Source organism: Miniopterus schreibersii (assembly GCF_964146895.1).
Source record: "Miniopterus schreibersii genome assembly, chromosome: 4".
In the NCBI taxonomy this organism is placed as follows: domain Eukaryota; kingdom Metazoa; phylum Chordata; class Mammalia; order Chiroptera; family Miniopteridae; genus Miniopterus; species Miniopterus schreibersii.
In genome coordinates, this window is record NC_138105.1 from 65437493 (window position 1) to 65460763 (window position 23271).

Sequence of the window (23271 nt, forward strand, 5' to 3'; positions counted from 1 at the left end):
AAGGGAGAGGGAAAGAGAAACATCAATGAGAGTGCAACATCAACTGCTTCCTGCATGTCCCCTACTGAGGACTGATCCAGAAACCTGGACATATGCCCTTGATTGGGAATTGAACTGGCAACCTCCTGGTTCAGGGGACAACACCCAACCAAAGGAGCTACACTGGCCAGTGCTAATGTGATTTTTTAATAGGGTTAAGTTTGAATTTGAATCTATTGTATTGCTGTATATATATATATATATATGTGTGTTTTTTTAATTATTTTTTATTTTTGTTCAAAATATTACAGATGTCCCTTTTTCTCCCCATTGACCCATCCCACCCCACCCCAGCCCCCTCCCCAGTCCCTCTCCAAGCCATTGTCCGTGTCCTTGGGTTGTGCATACATGCATATAAGTTCTTTGTTTAATCTCTCCCCCTCCACTCACCCTCCCCCTTCCATCCCTCTGAGATTCGTCAGTCTGCTCCATGCTTCCATGTCATTGAATCATTTCTGTTCAGTTTATTAAGTTCTTTAGATTCCACATATAAGTGAGATCATGTGATGTTTGCCTTTCTCTGCCTGGCTTACTTCGCTTAGCGTAATTTTCTCCAGGTCCATCCATACTGTCCCAAAGGGTAAGAGACCTTTCTTTACAGCTGCGTAGTATTCCATGGTGTGAATGTCCCACAGCTTTTTTATCCACTCATCTACTGATGGGCACCTGGGCTGTTTCCAGATCTTAGCTATTGTATATTGTGCTGCTATGAACATAGGGGTGCATATATTCTTTCGGTTCAGTGTTTCAGGATTGTTAGGATATATTCCTAAGGGTCAAATGGCAGCTCCATTTTTAATTTTCTGAGGAACCTCCATGCTGTTTTCCACAGTGGCTGCACCAGTCTGCATTCCCACCAGCAGTGTACCAGGGTTCCCCTTTTTCCACATGTCATTTGTTGATTTGTTGATGGAGCCATTCTGACAGGTGTGAAATGATACCTCATTGTGGTTTTAATTTGCATCTCTCTGATGATTATCAATCTGTACTACAAAGCCATTGTAATCAAAACAGCCTGGTAATAGTACAACACCAGACATATACATAAATGGAACAGAACAGAGACCCCAGAAATAGACCCAAGTCATTATCGTCAGTTAATATTTGACAAAGGAGGTAAGAGCATACAATGGAGTAAAGACAATCTCTTCAATAAATGGTGCTGGGAAAATTGGACAGCTACATGCAAAAAAATGAAACTAGACCACCAACTTTCACCATACACAAAAACTCGAAATGGATAAAAGACTTAAATGTAAGTCTCGAAACCAAAAAAATGGGGAAGAAAACATAGGCAGTAAAGTCACAGACATCCCACATAGTGGAATTTTCACTGATACATCTCCTAGGGCAAGAGAAATAAAAGAAAAAATAAACATACGGGATTACATCAAACTAAAAAGCCTCAAAATACAAAGGAACCCCACGGTTTGGGAGAACATATTGGCCAAGGATATATCTGATAAGGGGCTAATTTCCAAAGTGTACAAAGAACTCATATTACTCAGCAAGAGGAAGACGAACAATCCAATTAAGAAATGGGCAAAAGACCTGAATAGACACTTCTCCAAAGAGGACATACAGATGGCCAAGAGACATGAAAAAATGCTGTATATTTTCTATTTACTCTAGTTTACCTCTTTTTCTGCCTGCCTTTGGAGTAACTGAGTATTTTTTATGATTCTATTTCTTTGTTGATTTCTTAGCTACAGCTGTTTTGGTATCTAATTTGTTAGCTACATTAGGGATTATAGTATACATGTAACTTGTCACAGTCTACCTTCACGTGATATTATAGGACTCTGAATATAGTATAAGAACCTTACATTTCCATGTCTCCCCTTCTAGCCTTTAGGCTATTGTTATGCCTTTTACATTTATTATGAAACCCTCAATACACTATTATTTTTTTAATTTTTTTGAAATAAAATTTTTTTCAATTACAGTTGACATTTAATATTAGTTTCAAGTGCTGTGTACGTCATAGTGATTAGACATTTATGTAACCTACAAAGTGATCCCCCTAAATCACCCACTTGGCACCATAGTTATTACAATGTTATTGACTATATTCCCTATGCTGTACTTTAGATCTCCATGACTATTTCGTAACTGCCTATTTGTACTTCTTAATCTCTTCACCTTTTTTACCCAGTCTCCCAACACACCCATCTGGCAACCATAAGTTTATTCTCTATAAGTCTGTTGCTGTCTTGCTTATTTTCTTTATATTCCATGTATAAGCAAAATCAAAATCATATAGTGTTTGTCTTTATCTGACTCCACTTAGTATGATACCCTCTAGGCCCATCCATGTTGCAAATGGTAAGATTTCATTCTTTTTTATGGCCAAGTAATATTCTATTGTTTATATGTGCTACATATTCTTTTTTTTAATTTAAACCTTTTTATTTTATTTAATCTTCATCTGAGGATATTTTTCCATGCTAGAGAGTGAAAGGGGAAGAGAGAAAGAAATGTTGGTGTGAAAGAGACACATGGATTGGTTGTCTCCTGCATGTGGCACAGGATCAAGCCTGCAGCCAAGATACATGCCCTTGGCTAGAATCAAACCCAGGACCTTTCAGTCTGAAGGTTGACACTCTAACCACTGAGCCAAACCAGCTACAACTATGCTACTTATTCTTTATCCAATCATCTATTGATGGATACTTAGTTTGCTCCCTTATCTTGGCAATTGTAACTAAAGCTGCAATGTATCTTTTTTACACTGCTATTATTATTATTTTTAAATATCTTTATTGATTTCAGAGAGAGGAAAGGAGAAGGAGAGAGAGAGATAGAAACATCAATGATGAGAGAGTCATTGATCGGCAGCCTCCTGCAAGCCCCCGACTAGGGATCGGGCCCACAACCTGGGCATGTGCCCTGACCGGGAATTGAACCCTGATCGCCTGGATTCTAGGTCGATGCTCAGCCACTGAGCCACGCCCAGCTGTGCGACACTACTATTATTTTTATTTGAGCAAGGCTGAGAGCTGAGGACTGTCAGCAGCATTTCCAGCAGGAGGAATAGGTCCTGAAGGAGGAATCTGGGCAGCACCATATATCTTCCACATCATGAGCTGAGACTGGAAAAGTCAAACTGAAAAGGTTGTGTTGGAAAATTATTTAACACATCATCGTAGTCTCTTTGGGCTGTTATAACAAATTACCATAGACTGGGCAGCTTAACACAATTTGTTTCTCATAGTTCTGGAGGCTGGAAGTCTGAAATCAGGGAGCCAGCGTGGGTAGGTTCTGGTGGGAACCTTCCATGTTGCTGACAGCTGACTTCTTACTGTGTCCTCACGTGGTGGAATGGGAGAGGGAGCTCTCAAGTCCTTTTTATAAAGGCATTAATCTCATCACATGGGTTCCATCCTCACGATCTAATCACCTCCCCCAAACGCCACCTTCTAACACTATCACATTGGAGATTAGGAGTCAATTTTTGAATTTGGGGGGAACACACATTCGGCCTACAACACATTATTGTTGGCTTGTGCCACATGGTACACAAATTTATCCAACCTTCTGAGACTTTTGCCTGATGTTTGTTCTATTTTAACCAGAGCCCCTTGAGGACAAGATTCCCACTCTGGGCTTGCAACAAGAGGTAACTAAGAAAGGGTCCTAATTCATTTTGCCTGAGCACCTGTTGATCATAGGACAAAATAACAATCATGTTTATAATTATATCAAGCACCATCTCGAGTGCCAAGAGATCATCTGTTGTAATGGAGGAAGCACTATCAGCTTCTCCCAATTTCCAGGGGGACCCCATTTCTTCTCTAAAGAGAACATGCAGTACAGGGCGTGGGCTGCTGCATACACAGCACTGTATACACAGGGGTGGGCAAAAGTAGGTTTACAGTTATAATAAAAATATAGAATACAATAATAACACGAATAAACTTGTGTACTCACAACTGTAAACCTACTTTTGCCCAGCCCTGTAGAGACAGTGAGAGAGACATATAGTGAGAGAGAACACATCATGGTTTAGCTCAATTATAATATGTAATTTATTATAAATATATATAGTTTATCAATAAATTATTTTATTAGATGATTACATTTTATATATTATCATATAGTAAGAATATGTTATTAATCTATAACATACTAATACACCAATTATGGTAGTTTGATTATTTTAATAGAATATTAACTAATATATTAATATTACCATTAAAACAATTTTCTGACATGGATTATATTTTTAATAATTTTAAAATAAATTGTAAGAATAGTAATAATTTTAATGGCAAACCTTTATGTCTCAGGCACCGTGCTAAATATATTGCGGTTTGCCCTGGAGGGTGTGGCTGGGTTGGTTGGAGCCTCCCCCTTAGAGCAGAAGGGTGGTGGGTTCCATTCCCCTTCAGGGCATGTGCTCAGTTTGCGGGTTTGATCCCTGGTGGCATTCGGGAGGCAGCCGATGGATGTTTCTCTCTCATATCCATGTCTGTCTGCCTTTCTCAAATCAATGCAAAAAAAATAAAGAAAATACATATATTTAGTTTTCGCCCTTATCTAAGCACAGGTGCATGAGCTTGGGGCCAGTGGGTGCGCGCAGCCGCAGGCGTAGATATCGCTGCCCGGGAGAGGTCGCTGTGCCTCAATTCACTGCTCCCAGAGGGACGGACACCCAGAGCCGAGCCCCGAGCCTCCGGGACTTGCAGGGTGTGGCCTTGTGGTGCGCAGGCGCAGTGCCTGGGCGCGCGTTTCGGGGTGCCGGCGGCGGCGTGAGTTAACTGGGGGCCTGACAGGGCTGGGGGGAAGGGGGCCTCCGCCGGGGCCGGGGAGAGGAGTAGTGGGGGGTACCCAAAACAGGCTGCGTGGAGCATCTCCTCCGGGGGGGAAGGGGGGGAACCTGCGGATCCGGTGGCGCCTGATCGCTGCGCTCTAAGTACCACCTGCGCTCGCGCCTGGGGCCGCAAGCGGTGACACCCACACCCGCGCCGTGCAGCCATAGGTGGCCGACCCTGGCCCTGTGCAGAGCTTTTGGTGGACAGGGGTGGGGCCGGAGGCGTGTCTTTGGGTGCCCCCCTTGGGGTTTGCACCACCTGTCACTCTGGTGGCGACAGAAAGGAAAGCCAGAGAGGCCGGTCAGCTTGTCCAAGGCCGCCCAGCACCCAGAATGGCAAAGTCTGGCCTTTACCCTGAGAAAAAGACCCTGACAGACCCGTGGGGGCAAACTCTGTTAGGAAGTGAGGGGAATTCCCAGAGGCCGAACGTTAAGGGAAGTGGGGGAAACCCATTCGCTTTTACAGGCAGAGAGGGACCCGGACGCCCAGACTCTCGAAGTTAGGCTCTCAGGCTCCTTGGGGGAGACCAGATGTTTGCAAGTGAGGGTTACCCTAACCCCCAAGGGACACTGGGCCGTCCATGTCTGGGGACATCTGTGGTTGTCATGACTGGGGGGTGCTCCTGGCATTGAGTGGATGGGGGTCAGGGATGCTGCTCAACACCCCACACTGTCCAGGACAGTCCCCCACAGAGAGTGACCCTGCTCCAAATGCCCACATTGCAAAGGGCAGACCCTGTTTTACAACTCAGCACTGTGATTCTAGTGCTATCCGGTGTCCGCTTCACTTATGTCCGCGCGTGCCTACAGCTGGCCCTTCCTCCTCTAAAGCTGACGCCCAGCTCCCCAGCTCTACCCTTCCCCGCGAGGAAGTCCTCATTGGACCTTTCTTGTGGAGAAAGGGTGAATCTCGGTTGTTTGAACATTGAAAGGGGAGATTGTGAGTCCCCCCTCCCCGCTGGGTAGCTCCTTTGGTTGGAGCATTGTCCCTGTACCGAAAAGGTTGTGGTTGCTTCAGGGTTAGGGCACATACCTAGGTTGTGGGTTCGATCCAGGTTTCTCTCTTTCTCTTCTCCTTGCTCTCTAAAATCAATAAAATGTTTCCTTGGGTGAGGATTTATATATATATATAATGATTAGATTCCCCTTTAAAAAAGAAAGAAAGGAAAAAGGAAGGCAAGAGGGACAGGAAGGGAAGATCATGAGCCAGGCGCCACAGGCCTCAGTGAATGAGGGATCGCTGACATCAACCACGAGGGAGGAGGGTCCAATGAGCCATGAGAGGGTGAGAGAGAGTTGGTCTGGAAATGCTAGGAAGGGGCTGGAGGTCCTGGACCCACTGCCATGAACTGCGATTTAAAGTCTCAAGAGCAAAGAGGGAACCCCTTGCAGTGTGGGGGCAGGGTTGTAAATCCCTCCAACCTCAGCTTCAAAGAATTCCCTGCATGAAGCCCTTTGACAACAAGGCAAAGGGGAGGGCAAGGATCCTCAGCTTTACTCGACTTTGGTGTTTTTATGGCTTTCCTAGGGCAGCTGGAACAAAGCACTGCAGACTGGGTGGCTTAGAACAATAGGCATTTATTCTCATATTCCGAAGGCCGAAAGTCAGAGATCAAGGTGTCAGCAGGGTTGGTGTCCACTGAGGCTTCTCTCCTTGCCTTGTAGATGGCCACTTTCTCCCCGTGTCCTCACATCCATGGGTCTTGTCTGCAGGAATTCTTGCTGGGGTGTGCCGTGGCCTTTATCTGTTTCTGGGGGGGTGATTTTTGAAGGTTTCATCTGTGAATACGGATCACACCCGTGGGAGATGTTCAGTACACAGCCCCTATCTATTACTCAGGAGTCGGTGGGAGGGTTTGCCATTTACAATGGACTTCACTGAGAGGACGTTACTGAGAGCACGTGGCAAGTGAGGACAAAGCAGGACTGTCTCAGGGTTTTGTCAAAGAAAACCAGAGCTGGACACACATCACAGCAGTAGAGACAGATTCAGATCAGGAGCTCCTGCAACGGGGAGAAGAAAGCTTAGTGTAGACCTGGGCCCAACTTCACATACAGTGTGACAAGTGGGGACTTACAGCAGGTGGAGTCAGTGGATGGAAAGCTGCTAAGAGGAAACATCAGGGGGATTCTGGTGGGGTGATCCAACATTGCCTGGGTGGCTGAGGGGTGAGGAACCCTATTGGGTATCAAGAGTGATCAGATATGGAGGGTGGAGGTTCTCGATTAACCACCTTAGCAGAATTCTTTCTAAAATTGGGCCCAACTCAAGTCTGCTCAAGGAGAGAGCCCTGTCACTGAGCATAGGTGCCAGAATCAGCTCTTTCCCCGAAAGGGAAGGGAATCCTGCAAATATGTGGGGAGCTTTGAATTTCCCATGGACTTTCAGGGCCACGTGTCCCTGTTTCTCATAAGTAATGAGGGATAGGCCCAACTGAATGCTGCCTGCTGCTATTTGGCAGAAGAGGAGATGAGGGAAAAGCCAGGAAGGGAGAGAGGAGCTGAGACATGCAAGGGGTGGGGGCATCTGTGAGGTTCAGAACGGAGCCTTCCAGAATGTGGGTCCAGGAGGTCATACTGGGTGGGATGGTGTCCTCCCAAGTTCACATCCACCCAGAACCTCAGAATGTGACTGTCCAGTTGACTCTCAATGCAGGTTTGAACTGTGTGGGGTCCATTATACATGGGTTTTAAAAAATAAATACAGTACTTTCAGCGTATTTTTTCTTATGATTTTCTTAATAACACTTTATTTCCTGTAGCTTACTTTATTGTAGAAGACAGTACAGAATACATATAGCATACAAAATATGTGTTAATTGATTTAATCAGTAAGGCTTCTGGCCAACAGTCGGCTATTAGTTGTTAAGTTTTTGGGGAATCAAAAGTTTACACTGATTTTTGACTGCACAGAGGGTCAGCACAGGTTCTGGGGTTTGGGGACAGGCCTATTTGTGGTTTTCACCGTATCTTTCCCCTCCTGCAGTTTTGCCCATAAACCTGCACTTTTGCCAAGAGGAGAAGATGGCTGCTGGGTGCCTGCTTCCCTGGCCCCAGGTGAGTGGAAACTTCCTCTTATCCTAAAAAGCATCCAGTGTGTCCAGAGGGAACATATATACCAGGAATAAGGTCCTTGTTAGAGAAGGGAGCCCCCTTGCTATGTAGAAAAGGAGAGAGAATTCCCATGAGTGTCTGGGTCCAGGTTCTCATGCTTGTCAGCACAAGGAATGACATGAACTATATCCAGCAACACCTTTCCCTACAAGAGACCTGTGCTTCGTTCCTAGGGCTGGGAGCATCTCTAAAACCTGAAGATCTGGCACCTTTCCCCAAAGAGCGGGGAAGGCTGCCCAGGAAAGCACCATCATCTTTACTTAAAAAAATGTTTAATTGTGGTAAAATACATATAACATTGTTAAGTGTACAATTCAGTGGCATTCAGCACATTCACACTGTTCTGCAGCCATCACCACCAGCCATCTCCTAAACTTTCTCATCTTTCCAAACTGAAACTCTGTCCGAATTTAATGCTGGCTCCCCCTCCCTACCCCTAGGCCCTGGCTCCCACCATCTACTTTTTGTCTCTATGGATCCAACTTCTCTAGGGACCTCCCATGAATGCAGTCACACAGTATTTGTCCTTTTGTGTTTGGCTTATTTCACTCAGCATGGTATCCTCAAGGTTCATCTACATCATACCAGCAGGTATCAGAATGTCCTTTTTATTTTTATTTTTTATTGACTTGAGAGAGAGAGGAAGGGGGAGAGAGCAAGAGAAAGAGAGAGAAAAACATTGATTTGCTGTTCTATATATATGTTTTTTGGTTAATCCTCACCTGAGGATATTTTTTTCCATTGATTTTTAGAGAGAGTGGAAGGGAGGGAGGGAGGAGGAGAGAGAGAGAAACATCAATGTGAGAGAGACACATCGATTGGGTGCCTCCCGCAGGAGTCCCACCTGGGGCCGGGGATTGAACCGGCAACCCAGGCATGTGCCCTTAACTGGGAATCGAACCCAGGACCTTCAGTGTACGGGCTGAGGCTCTATCCACTGAGCCAAACTGGCCAGGGCTGTTCCTCCCATTCATACATTCCTTAGTTGATTCTTATTTGTGCCCTGACTGAGGACTGAGCCCATGACCTTGGCATATCAGGATACCAGACCAGGGTCTCAGAATGTCCTTCCTTTTAAAGGCTGAATAAGACTTTTAAGGGCTGGGGACAGCTGCGTTTAATAGTGAAACTGCCTTACTAAGGCATGTCTATCGGAAGGGTAAGGGGGAATAGCAGCTCTCAGGCAGTTGGGACAGATCTCTCAGGAGTGGGTGGACAGGGTCTCCCCTCCCCTCCCCTCCCCTCCCCTCCCCTCCCCTCCCCTCCCCTCCCCTCCCCTCCCCTGCAGCTTTGAGTGGCCGCCACAAGTTCAAGAACAAGTTCAGGAACTCAATTGGTCTCCTCAACAGAAATACAGAGCTGTCAGAGGGGAGGGGGGTTGGGGTCTGGGTGAAAAGGTGAAGGAATTAAGCAAAAGAAACAACTCATAGACACAAACAACAATATGGTGATTATCAGAGGGAAAGACGGGTGGGGCGGTAGAAGAAGGGAAAGGGGGGATAAATGGTGATGGAAGGAGACTGGCCATGCGGTAGTAAATACACAATACAATATACAGATGATGTATTATAGAATTGTACTCCTGAAATGTATATAATTTTATTAACCATGTCACCCCAATAAATTCAATAAAAAATTTAAAGAAAAAGAGAAATACAGAGCTGATTAAAAGCAGAGTTTCAGGTGGTCCCCTTGGCGAGCAAGCCCTTCTCTGCGAATGTTTGTGAGTGACCCAGATGATCCAGCTAGCATCCAGGACGTTCTCATAGGGCCTCCTGGAGTGTTGTCCTAGATCTGCACTGTCCCTGAGTCAAAGTCCTGGTCATCGTGCCCGTACCCTCTGTCAGGTCAGCTTGGCCCTGAGGCTGAAGCAGTCCATGGGACACTGTCAGGTTCTAGCTTGGAGCTGGTACAGGCGGTCAGGCTCTGTGACTTCAGGATTCCCAACAGAGCCCACGAGTGTCTTTCAGCAGCAGCAAAGCAGAGAGGCTTGCAAAGCCAGACAGCAGGCCCTTCTTGTCTGTCTCAGGGCCCACATGGACCCACTCAAGCTGGCACAGGAAATCTGCCTCCAGTTATCACACATCTGAATTCATAGGAGCTTATTTGCAGCTTAGATCTGTGTCTTTAAAATGCCAAATCCAGAGACTGTCTTTTCATATTGTCTGAGACTCCGATAGGTATGAATCCTAGTAAAAATCATGAATGATAGTCATTTTGTTTTAATATTTAAAGAGTTTACATTTTAACCTGCCCACTGGGCAGCAAACAACAAAGAAGTTGTGTCCCGCTAACACTTTTTTTTTTCTATCTCCCCGAATGGTATGATCTATTAGGAAATAATACATATTTATAGCATTATAATCTATATTATAATATAATTAAACATATGTAATAAATATAAAACTATAATATTTCATAGTAATTTTATTATACATCGTATCCAATAGCCACAAACCATTATAACTTTTTTCCTTTTTATTTACTTGCAAATTGACTCAAACCCTTGCAGTGAGTGACTTTAGGGTTAACACTAAAGCGCCTGGGAAGAAATGAGGCCAGCTGGAATGAGGCCAGTGGGGGAGGTTGCAGCTGCAGCTGGCCTGAGAACGGGCTGCTTTTTTTCTAATTTATATAAAATGTGTTGCCACCTGGGATCTAATTTAACTCTTTTTCCTCCTGCTGGGGAATGAGCAAGAGAAATGTTGAATATTTTGGGTCTACTTCAAAGCTCACCTTTGGGAGTGTTTGAGCCCTTTCTCCTCCCACCTGGAGGAGAGAAAAAAACCAAAGACATCACCAGAACTGTGCTTTTTTTTTTTTTTTTAAATCCTCCCACTTCAGCCCAGAATGGCCAGAACAACCAGGGGATCTAACATACCCACCTTCCTGGAGGTGGATCTCTCATTTTCAAATTCCATAGGTAATTTTTACCTTTGGAGACAGCGCCCAGCTGCCGATTCATGTCACCGATACCACAAAAGCCAGCCAGGCCCCAAATATTGGCCATACTCTCCCTCTTTACCCCTCCTTTTCCCGAACAATGCTCCCACCATATTTCAGTGAGTCAGTGGCGGGGTAGCAAAAATCCCACTTCTTGCTCCCTCTGTGTCTTGTAACGTGCAACTCCAAGCGCGGCAGCAGAGAGAACCTGTCTCTACCAAGCTCAAGTTTGGAATAAGGGTCCATTTGGTCGCACAGGATTGCTAGGTATGGTTTCTAGGTTCTCTGACTTTATCAATAACAGATGCCTCACCAGCATGAACTAATTAGCCCTCACTACAACCTTGTGAGGGTGAAATGGTTCTGCCCATTGGGCAGATGAGGAGGCCATTTCCTGGGAAGGCCAGTAATATACCTAATTGTCCCCTACCCATGGTGTGGCATAGTCACAGACCTACAGATTTTTAGAATAAGCCGGGTAAGATTCTCATGGGGAAATGGCATACTTACAGATTTAGAATCACCAGCTCTATAAGAAATGGGCAAATGTTTCCCTCAGACCTGTGTGTTGGTCATCCTTGCTGTGTTAACAGTGGGCCCAAGGTCTGTACGTCCCTGTGATTGTAAGGCAAAGACAACCACCCACAAGATGCTAGTAGACAGAGTCTGACTTCTGGACTTTGCACCCTGCTGCATCTGACTCCCTGGTGCCACCATCCTCAGCCCGCCTCCTGTAAACATGGGTGAGGCTGTTGCTTCTTGAGCAGACCTGATGTGATCTTTTAGGAACCAGTGACCTTCCAAGATGTGGCCATGGACTTCTCCCAGGAGGAATGGGAGTTGCTGGATGGTGCTCAGAGGAAGCTCTACAGAGAGGTGATGCTGGAGACCTGCAGGAACCTGGCCTCACTGGGTAAGTACAGTGTTATTTCCTTGCTCAGCAGGTCACACTTATTTAGCATCTACCAACACAATAACCTGATTTCTTCAGTACTGTAAGTCCTCATTTACTGTCATCAATATGTCCTTGGAACTGTGGCAAAATGACAAAACCAGTTTTACATAGGCGAATTGATATAAACCAGAGTTAAGTTCCTACAGCATCTCATCAATGTTACGAGGACCCGTTGTACATTACAGCCAGAGTTGCTGTTGAAATTCATAGCTTAGCTTAGGTGTTGATAATGTCTCTGATTCCTCTTGAGTACAGAGTCAAGGTGTTTGTACTTTTTCTGCTCAAGTGAAGAGCCATAAGTTAAAAAACCATTTTTGTGGTAAAATATATGTAACCTATATGTAAAATATATGTAAAAATGTGCCTTTTTAATAGTTTTTAAGAGTACAATTTAGTTGCAGTAATTACATTCACAATGTTGTATAACCATCAGCACTGTTTCCATCACCTCAAACAGACACCCCATACCCATTAAACACTAACTCCCTTTCCCCCTCCCCCAGTACCTGACACCCACCATCTACTTCCTGTCTCTATGGATCTGACTCCTCTAGGGACCTCCTATGAGTGGAATCACACAGTATTTGCCCTTTTGTGTCTGGCTTATTTCACTGAGCATAATGTCCTCAAGGTTCATCCACCTGTAGCAGGTATCAGGATTTCCTTCCTTTTTAAGGCAGAATAATATTCCCTTGTATGAATGAACCACATTTTGTTTATCTGTTCATCTGTTGATGGACACTTGGGTTGCTTCTATCTTTTGACTATTGTGAGTCTGGAGGTGCAAATACTTCTTTGAGTTCCTGCTTTCAATTCTTTTGTGTCCATACCCATAAGTAGAACTGCTGGGGCATATGATAACTTTATGTTTAACTTTTTTAAAAACAACTGATTGTATTTATTATTTTTCTTTCTTGCTTTTTTTTTCTTTTTTGCTCAATCCCTTCACCACCACCCCAACACTACCCCCCTCACTCCCCCAACTGTCAGCTTGCTCTCCATCTATGAGTCTGTCTCTATTTTGCTTGTTAGTTCAGTGTGTTCATTAGATTCCACATATGAGTGAAATCACATGGTACTTGTCTTTCTCTGACTGGCTTATTTCACTTATGCAGTTGCAAAGTGTAAAATTTTCTTCCTTTATACAGCCAAGTAGTATTTCATTGTGTAAATGTACCATAGCTGTTTTATCCACTCATCTACCAATGGACACTTGGGCTGCTTCCATATCGTGGCTATTGTAAATAATGCTGCAGTGAACATAGGGGTTCATATATTCTTTTGATTTAATGTTTTGGGTTTCTTTGGATAAATTCTCAGAAGTGGAATTGCTGGGTCATAGGGCAGTTCCATTTTTAATTTTTTTAGGTACCTCCATACTGCTTTCTACAGTGGCTGCACCAGTCTGCATTCCCACCAACAGTGGGGGAATGCAGGCTGGTACAGCCACTGTGGATTCCCTTTTCTCCACACCCTTACCAACACTTGTTGTTTGTTGATTTATTGATGATAGCCATTCTAATAGTCGTGAGGTGATATCTCATTGTGGTTTTAATTTGCATTTCTCTGATGATTTGTGATGTTGAGCATCTTTTCATATGTCTATTGGTCATTTGTACGTCCTCTTGGGAGAAGTGTCTATTCAGGTCTTTTGCCCATTTTTTAATTGGATTGTTTGTCTTTTTTGGTGTTGAGTTGTATGAGTTCTTTATAAGTTTTGGATATTAACCCCTTACCAGATGTATTGGTGAATATGTTCTCTCATCCAGTGAGTTGTCTTTTCATTTTGTTGATGATTTCTTTTGCTGTGCAAAAAGTTTTTAGTTCAATATAGTCCCATTTGTTTCTTTTTCTTTTGTTTCCCTTGCCCAAGGAGATATATCAGAAAAAATATTGCTATGAGAAATGTCTGAGACTTTACTGCCTATGTTTTCTTCTAGGATTTTTATGGTTTTGAGTCTAACATATAAACTTTTAATCCATTTTGAGTTTATTCTGTGTGTGGTGTAAGAAGGTGGTCTAGTTTCATTTTTTTTAACATATCTGTCCAATTTTCCCATCACCATTTATTGAATAGACTGTCTTTAACACATTGTATGTTTTTGCCTCCTTAGTCAAATATTAACTGACCATAAATGTGTGGGTTTATTTCTGGACTCACTATTCTGTCCCATTGATCTATATGTCTGTTTTATGCCAGTACCATGCTGTTTTGATTACTATGAACTTGTAGTATAGTTTGATATCAGGTAGTGTGATTCCTCCAACTTTGTACTTCTTTCTCAAGATTGCTATTGCTTTTCAGAGTCTTTTGTGGTTCCACAAAAATTTTTGGAATATTTGTTCTAGTACTGTGAAATATGCCATTGGTATCTTGATAAGATTTGCATTGAACCTGTAGTTTGCTTTGGATAGGATGGATATTTTAATGATGTAAATTCTTCCTATCCATGAACATGGTATATGCTTCCACTTATTTGCATCTTCTTCAGTTTCTTTCTTCAGTGTCTTATAATTTTCTGAGTATCTTTTACATCTTTTACATCCTTGGTTAAATTTATTCCTAGATATTTTATTCTTTTTGAAGCAATTGTGAATGGGATTTTTATTTTTAGTTTCCCTTTCTGATAGTTCACTATTGGTATATAAAAATGCAACTGATTTCGGGATATTTATTTTGTATCCTGCTAATAATGACTTTAAATGTAATTGGCTTAAATACTCCAATCAAAGGACATAAGGTAGCTTAATGGATAAGAGAACAAGACCCATGTATATTCTGTCTTCAAGAGACCCACCTCAGAACAAAAGATGCACACAGACTAAAAGGAAAAGGATGGAAAAATATATTTCATGCAAATGGAAAGAAAAAAAGCTGTGATAGCAATAATTATATCTGACAAAATAGACTTTAAAACAAAGGCTATAGTAAGAGACAGAGAAGGACACTACATAATGATAAAGGGAGCAATCCAACAGGAGGACATAACCCTTGTAAACATTTATGTAGCCAACATAGGAGCCCCTACATATGTAAAGCAAATCTTGATGGACATAAAGGGAGAGATTGACAGTAATACAGTTATAGTGGGGGATTTTAACACCCCATTGACTTCAATGGATAGATCTTCCAGACAGAAAATCAATAAGGAGATGGCAGCCTTAAATGACACACTAGATCAAATGGATTTAATTGACATCTTCAGAGCATTTCACCCCAATTCAGCAGAATATACATTCTTTTCAAGTGCGCATGGAACATTTTCTAGTATAGACCACATGTTAGAACACAAAACAAGTCTCAATAAATTTAAGAAGATTGAAATTATATCAAGCATTTTCTCTGACCATAATACTATGAAACTTGAAATCAATCACAAAAAGAAAACTGAAAAACACACAAAGACATGGAGACTAAATAGCATGTTACTAAACAATGAATGGGTTAACAATGAGATCAAGGAAGAAATCAAAAGATACCTTGAAACAAATGAAAATGAGAACAGAACAACCCAAATCTGTGGGGCACAGGGAAAGCAGTCCTAAAGAGGGAAATTCATAGCACTACAAGCCTATCTCAAGAAACAAGAAAAAACTCAATCTAACTTTACACTTAAAGGAACTTGAAAAACAACAACAACAAAGCAAGCCTACAGTGAGCAGAAGGAAGGAAATAATAAAGATCAGAGAAGAAATAAACAAAATAGAGTCTAAAAAAAACAATACAAAAGATCAATGAAACCAAGAGCTTGTTCTTTAAAAAGATCAACAAGATTGACAAACCTTTAACCAGACTCATTAAGAAAAAAAGAGAACCCAAATAAATAAAATCAGAAATGAAAGAGAAGCAACAACTGACACCAATGAAATACTAAGGATTGTAAGAAAATATGAACAACTATATGCCAACAAATTGGACAATCTGAACAAAATGGATAATTTGCTAGAAACATACAATCTCCAAAATTAAATCAGGAAGAATCAGAGAATCTGAATAGATGGATCACAACTAGTGAAATTGATGCAGTAATGAAAAAACTCCCAACAAATTAAAAACCCTGGACCAGATGGCTTTACAGGTGAATTTTACCAAACATTCAAAGAAGAATTAACACCTATTCTCAAACTATTCCAAAAATTTCAAGAGTAGGGAAGACTCCCAAGCTCATTTTACAAGGCCAGTGTTACCTTAATTCCAAAACCAGGAAAAGACATGACAAAGAAAGAAAATTATAGGCCAATATCCCTGGTGAACATAGATGCTAAAATCCTCAACAAAATATTAGCAAACCAAATCCAGCAATACGTTAAAAAGGTCATACACTGTGGCAAAGTGGGATTTATTTTTGGATGCAAGGTTGGTATAATATCTGCAAAACAATAAATGTGACACATCACATAAACAAAATGAAGGATAAAAACCACATGATCATATCAACAGATGCAGAAAAAGCATTTGATAAAATCCAGCACCCATTTATGTTAAAAACTCTCAGCAAAGTGGGAATAGAGGGAACATACCTCAATGTAATAAAGGCCATATATGACAAACCCAAAGCCAACATCATATTCAATGGGAAAAAACTACAAGCGCTCCCCTTAAGATCAGGAACAAGACAAGGATGTCTGCTTTCACCACTCTTATTCAACATAGTACTGGAAGTCCTAGGCACAGCAATCATACAAGAAGAAAAAAATAAAAGGCATCCAAATTGGGAAGAAAGGAGTAAAACTGTCATTATTTGCAGATGACATGATACCGTATGTAGAAAACCCTAAATATCCCATTAAAACTTCTAGAACTGATAAATGAATTCAGTAAAGTAGCAGAATTTTAATTTATTTTAGAGAGAGGAAGGAAGGGAGAGAGAGACACAGAGAGAGAAACATCGATGTGAGAAAGAAATACTGATTGGTTGCCTCCCGCACACACCCCAATGGGATCAAAACCACAACCTGGGTATGTGCCCTGATCAGGAATTGAACCCACCATCTTTTGGTGTGTGGAATGATGCTCCAACCAACTGAACCGCACCAGCCAGGGCTATGTTTAGCTTTTTGAGGAAACCCAAGATGTTTTTCCACAACAGCTGCCCCATTTCACATTCCTACTAGCAATGTATGTGGGTTCCAATTTCTCCACATCCTCTCCAATACTTATTTTCTGTTTTACTTTTCTTTAAAAAATTATAGCCATCCTAATACGTATGAAGTGGTATCTGACTGTGGGTTTAAAAAAATTTAAATATTTAAACTACAGTTGACATTCAATATTGTATTAATTTCAGATGTATAGTGCTTAGACATTTATATAACTTATAAAGTGATCCCCTGTTAATTTTAGTACCCACCTAACACCATACATAGTTATTATTGACTATATTCTCTAGGCTGTACTTTTATATCCCCATGACTATTTTTTAACTGCCAGTTTTTACTTCTTAATGCCTTCATCTTTTTCACCCAGTCCTTCAACCCCTCTCCCATCTGGCAATCATCAATTCATTCTCTGTATCTAGGAGTTTGTTTCTGTTTTGTTTGTTTATTTTGTTCTTCAGATTCCACAGATACATGAAATCTAATCAGATTTGTCTTTCTCTGTCTGACTTATTTCATTTAGCATAATACCCTAAAGGTCCATTGCCGGAGCCCGCCGGCAGAGTCGAACGGTCCTGAGGAAGGGGTGAGGATGGAGAAAAGACAGACACAAAAAAGATGGGATCGGGAGGGCTGCAGCTCATTCCTGTTGCCAGCTGCCAGCCCCGAGTTTATTTTCCCAGCTCAGTTTATACAGACACTGTTAATTTTGCTGAATAGCACCCCGCTCCACATTCCTACCCCTTGAGTAGTTCCTTCAAGGCCATTGAATGCTATCTCAGAGCAAACACCCTGCCTCTTGCAGGAGCTCTGACGTTGGTACCTATCTTTGTTTCGGCTTCTAATGGGAACTTGCAGGGAGGATTGAGTCCTTGGCTTGGTATGTGGCTTGACTGTCCTTTAACCCTTCAGGCCGGGACCAATATCCTGATAAGCTTTTTTGGAACTTAAGGCTGCAAGCTAAATTAGTATTGCCTTGGTGCCTCAAGGTCTGGGTCAGGGAGCAGGAGAGCACATCGGCAGCTCACCCAGGCAGCTCCTCTGTGCCTGGGGCCACAGCAGCTCATCCACATCTCCCCGGAAGCAGGGGAGCACATCTGCAGCTCACCCAGGCACTGTGCCTGGGGCCACAGCAGCTCACCCACATCTCCCTGGGAGCAGGGGAGCACTTCTGCAGCTCACCCAGGCAGCTCCTCTGTGCCTGGGGCCACAGCAGCTCACCCACATCTCCCAGGGAGCAGGGGAGCACTTCTGCAGCTCACCCAGGCAGCTCCTCTGTGCCTGGGGCCACAGCGGCTCCCCACAGTCCATCTATGTTGTTGCAAATGGAACGATTTCACTCTTTTAATTTTTTATGGCTATGTACTCTTTCATTGTATATATGTACCTCATATTTATCCAATTGTCTATTGATGGACACTTAGGTTGCTTCCATACCTTGGTTGTTGTAAATAATGCTGCAATGAACATAGGGGTGCACGTGTCTTTTTGAATTAGTGTTAGTGTTTTGGATTTCTTCAGATAACTACCCAGAAGTGGAATTGCTGGGTCATATGGTAGTTCTATTTTTAATTTTCAGAGGAACCTCTGTACTGTTTTCCATAGTGGCTGCACCAGTGCAACCCCACCAACAGTGCATGAAGGTTCCCTTTTCTCCATATACTCCCTAACACTCGTTATTTGTTGATAAGAGCCATTCTCACAGGTGTGAGTTGATCTCTCATTGTGGTTTTGATTTGCATTTCCCTGATGATTAGTGATGTTGAGCATCTTTTTATATGTCTATTGGCCATCTGTATATCCTCTTTATATGTCTACTCAGGTCCTCTTCCCATTTTTTAATTAGATTGTATTTTTGGTGTTTTATTGTGGTTTTGATTTGCATTTCCCTAGTGACTAATGATGATGAGCGTCTTTTCATGGGCTTGTTGGCCACTTATATGTCTTTGGGGAAAATTAAGATCCACAATTTTTTAATTTGAAGATAAAATTTTTAGCTGGTTGAGCGTGGTACTTCTCCAGCATGCTCTTGTCTTTTCAGAAGCCTTGAAGAACTAAGGTACTGATACAGCCATTGAGGATGGTACATTTTCCCCCAGCACAAACCTCTCAAGACACCAGTCTTTTCCTATGGACAGAGTGTTCATTCTTTCAGCTACAAGTGTCTTTCCACTTGGAGCAAGGAGAAGCCAGTTGATGGGGAGGGGGGAAAGAATTTCCCAAGCCTCCTGTTTAGGTGAGAACCAGGCAGACATGAGCCATTGGGATAGAGGCAGTGTGTTGAGGACTATAGGTCAGAGATCTCTCCACAGAGGCCCTAATTGTATAAGGAGAAGGCCTAGGCCCTTGGTGGCGCTTTCTCAGATACCTTCAGTTCATTCTCCAGCAAAGTTCTACTTTCACATACTACCTTCTCTCCTTCTTGGGTACAGACAAAAGAACATCCAGTTCCCTTTGTGAAGCCATTCTACCTGTGCTTCTAGTTACATCTCTTTCCTTTCTCATTTCTTGATAATTCTTTCTCTCCATCATTCTTATTTCCCCTTTTTTTGTAGAGCAATTCCTTCTACATTTACATTTTCTCCATTTTCCACCATTTTTCAAACTTTTTACACTGCATCCTGTCCTCAGCACACCAGCTTACTGATCCATCTTGTTTTCTTATCCTTCCCCCATATTGACAGCTGATTCTTGAACATGAATCCACATGTGCCTTGTATATGTTGGAAATCCTTCTGTTCCACCATTCTTAAGTTAGAAGTTTTATTCTTTTATTTTCTCCTCAATTAATTTCAGATTGGGAGACTGAACTGAAAAGCCAAGAGTCAATTTACAAGAAGGTGGTTTTAGGGGAAGAACCACATTGTGGTATGAATATTATAAAGCTCCCCAGAGAAGACTGGGGATGTGGTCAGCTTGAGGAGAACCATGAAGACCCCCAGAGGCTTTTGAAGCAAGTGGCATACATCCAGTTAAAGGCATTTGCTCTAAAGAAGGCTACTGCCTGGTATGAATTTGGGGAAAACTGTAATTTGAGCACAGACCTTGTTTTATCACAAGGAAAACACTTCCCTGACTGACCTAAATATTGAGTGTTTGGTAGCTAATCCATTCTTAAACCATCATCAGGTGAGATGTACAGTTGAGAGACCCTGTGAATGTAATGAATGTGAGAAAGACCTCAGCCAAAATTGTCCCCTTATGAAACACAAAAGAGCTCAAACGTCCACATATGCAGAAAGTGGAAAATCATTTAATCATAATATGACTCTTACAATACATAAAATTAATATGGTGAAGAAACCCTATGAATGTTTCCATTGTGGGAAAGTGTTTAACCAGAGGCATTCCCTGAGTGAACATCAGAGAATTCACACAGGAGAGAGACCATACAAATGTCAGGAATGTGAGAGAACCTTTGCACACAGCTCAACCCTCACTCGACTTTTGAGAACTCATACTGGAGAGAAGCCCTATGCATGCAGTGAGTGTGCAAAAGCCTTCAACAGGATTTCATCTCTTACCCAACATCAGAGGATTCACACAGGGGAAAGGCCATATAAATGCAAAGACTGTGGAAAATCCTTCTGCCAGAGTTCTTACCTGATCTTGCACAAGCGAACACATACTGGTGAGAAGTCCTATGAATGTAATGAATGTGGGAAGGCCTTCAGCGATCGCTCATCACTTAATCAGCACCAGCGAACTCACACTGGTGAGAACCCCTATGAATGTAATCAGTGTGGAAGAGCCTTTAGCCAGAGATCCTCCCTGGTTAGGCACAAGAGAACTCACACTGGAGAGAAACCGTATAGCTGTAACAAGTGTGGAAAGGCATTCAGCCAGAGTTCTTCCCTTATTACACACCAGAAAACGCACACTAGTCAAAAAACCTATAAAATCATTGATTGTGGGAAAGCTTTCTATAAGAGCAGCCACTTTATTTCATTTTAGAGCTTGCTTGCTGACTTGTAAAATACTTTTTAGCACTCTATCAGATAAATACGGCTAGACATTGTCCTTCTGATGTCCTACTTGAAAAGAAGTAGGCTTATGCCACATTCTTAAATGAAAGCCCTGAGATCTAGATCTTAGAGGGGTCTTTTAATGAGGGAAATTGCCACTGAGCTATGCCCAATGAGTTCCACCTTCTTGGAAAAGATCAATAAATGGGAATACTAACATGGAATGGGATTTTGGTAAGAATGATCATATTCATTGAGTTGTTAAATCAAAAGGTATTCTGTTTCAACTTTTCTTTCAGTTGTCATTTAAAAATTTTTTTTAATCCCCACCCAAGGATGTGCTTTTTTATTGATTTTTTTAGTGAGAGGGGAGAGAGAGAAACATCAATGTGAGAAAGAAACATTGATTTATTGCCTCCCTATTTGTATGCGCCCTGAGTGGGGATCAAACCCACAACCTAGGTATGTGCCCTGATTTGAACCCACAACCTTTCGTTGCATGAGACAATGCTCCAACCAACTAAGCCACCCAGCCAGGGCTCAGCTGTCAATATTTTTGTTTCAATAATCTTTCACTATTTTACTTGATTATCCCAATGCTGTTGGTCATTTAGCAAGGTCCTGACTTGCCCCATGCACTACTATGGTAATGCAGAGTGTGTGTTAAGACAGTAAGTGTTTGGGGTGCAATGTGAAAAAGAGGGTGCAAAATCGTATATGTAGTTCTATCTGGAAAAGTTGAAATATATATAATACGTGGGCAAAGGCTGGACAGAAATGTGCAGAAATGAACAGAGTTTACTGGTCAGAGTTATGTGATTATGTGTGATTTTTTTTGCCTTTTGCTATTTCATTTGCTATTGCTGGAATCATTTTGACAATAATTAAAAATCAAATTACACTAAGGAATATTCAGTTTCATTGATCAGTTAGGAAGGATTGTGGATACCAAGATGATGGGGATATGGTGCAGAAGGACTTGGGACATGGAAAGGTGGGATGACCTTTGGTGGCCTGGGAGAAGTCCCAACTGTGAGGTGTACTTGCCAGGGTAGAGACTAAGAGTACTGATGCACATCATCATCATCACCATTATTCACATTTATTGGTGATTACTATATTCCTGGTACCACTCCAGCACTTATATGTGTTTCTTCACTTAATCTTCTCAACAACCTGTGAGATAGTAGCTCTCCCTATCCCAATGATACAGAAGGGGAAACAGAAATAAAGTAACTTGCCCAAAGTCCACAACTAGAGCAATTAAGATGAGGAATTTAACCAGAGGAGAGCTTAAGTTTAGCTCTGTTTTCACATGTGGTTTTATGATTATTTTAAAAATATTTTGTTTTGTTTTGATTTCTCTGACTAAAAAGTATTTTGAGAGGATACATGTTTTTAAACTTCTGGATGTTTAAATGTCCTTCAGTTCCCAGTCAGGGCACATGCTTGATCCCCAGTAGGGGGTGTAAGGAGGCAGCCAATCAATGATTCTCTCATCATTGATGTTTCTATCTCTCTCTCTCCCTTCCTTGCTCCGAAATCAATAAAAGCTTATTTTTTAAAAATTAATCTTTATTTTTTATAATATTTTTCACTTCCTTTGAATTTCAACTTTTTAAATCCCCTGTATCTCTCTCTTTAACATACAGATGGATTTTGTTTTAGGATCCTTTTCTTTTGGTGGGATAAATGTTTTTAGCTTTAATTCTGTGAACATATTTTATGTCATTTTTCTTACTTTTGAAGTTTCTTTTTCTCTTTATTTTTTACTGTATTATTTGTATTGGAGGCATGTATTTATTTTCTGATAATTTGGAAAATGTATTGTCTGCTTTAATTTCTTTTGGAATTTCATTTTATTACTTTAAACATTACATTAAACTTATATATTGTGATTTAACATTAAGCAGTTTTTGAAGGATAAGAAGTCAAATTACAGAGCTTGTATAGGGTAATAACATATTTATAAAATCTGAATATAGGGACAGTAATGTTATATATATTTTATGGATCCATGTGTATGGCATGGCAGTAATAAACATCATGTTTGTGAATATGGTTTCCCTGGGAGGTGATAGAGAGGAATAGGATCCTGGAGGTGATAGGGCATTTTAATTCCGTCTATAATGTTTTTATTCCTTCAAGAAATCTGACAGAGTATAGTGAACTGGTGGATTTCAAACAGTTTAACAGTAGATACATGAGTATTCAAAATGTTATCCCCTGCATATTTATATGATTGAAAATTCTCATAAAATATTTTAAAGTGTCTCCCTTCTCACTGTGTTGCAGTTATCTTTAATATATGCCTTTGTGAGGAATGCAAAAATCAACTCTCCTAA

At 41.7% G+C, this 23271-nt stretch overlaps 1 protein-coding gene across 1 annotated transcript; it reads left to right on the forward strand.

Annotated features, from left to right (window-relative positions):
- The first annotated feature begins 4759 nt into the window (after positions 1–4759).
- ZNF554 (zinc finger protein 554) lies at positions 4760–22558 on the forward strand. The gene is made up of 4 exons (XM_081136017.1): positions 4760–4790; positions 7839–7909; positions 11696–11822; positions 19758–22558. Exons 2-4 carry the CDS (start codon positions 7877–7879, stop codon positions 20039–20041), a joined length of 444 nt encoding a protein of 147 aa, XP_080992143.1. The 5' UTR covers positions 4760–4790; positions 7839–7876; the 3' UTR covers positions 20042–22558.
- The last annotated feature ends 713 nt before the right edge of the window (positions 22559–23271 follow it).

Coding starts and splice junctions, on each gene's coding strand:
- ZNF554 (XM_081136017.1), top strand. CDS start 7,877: ATGGCTGCTGGGTGCCTGCTTCCCTGGCCCCAG. Junction 7,910..11,695: donor GCCTGCTTCCCTGGCCCCAG/GTGAGTGGAAAC, acceptor GTGATCTTTTAG/GAACCAGTGACCTTCCAAGA. Junction 11,823..19,757: donor CAGGAACCTGGCCTCACTGG/GTAAGTACAGTG, acceptor AATTAATTTCAG/ATTGGGAGACTGAACTGAAA.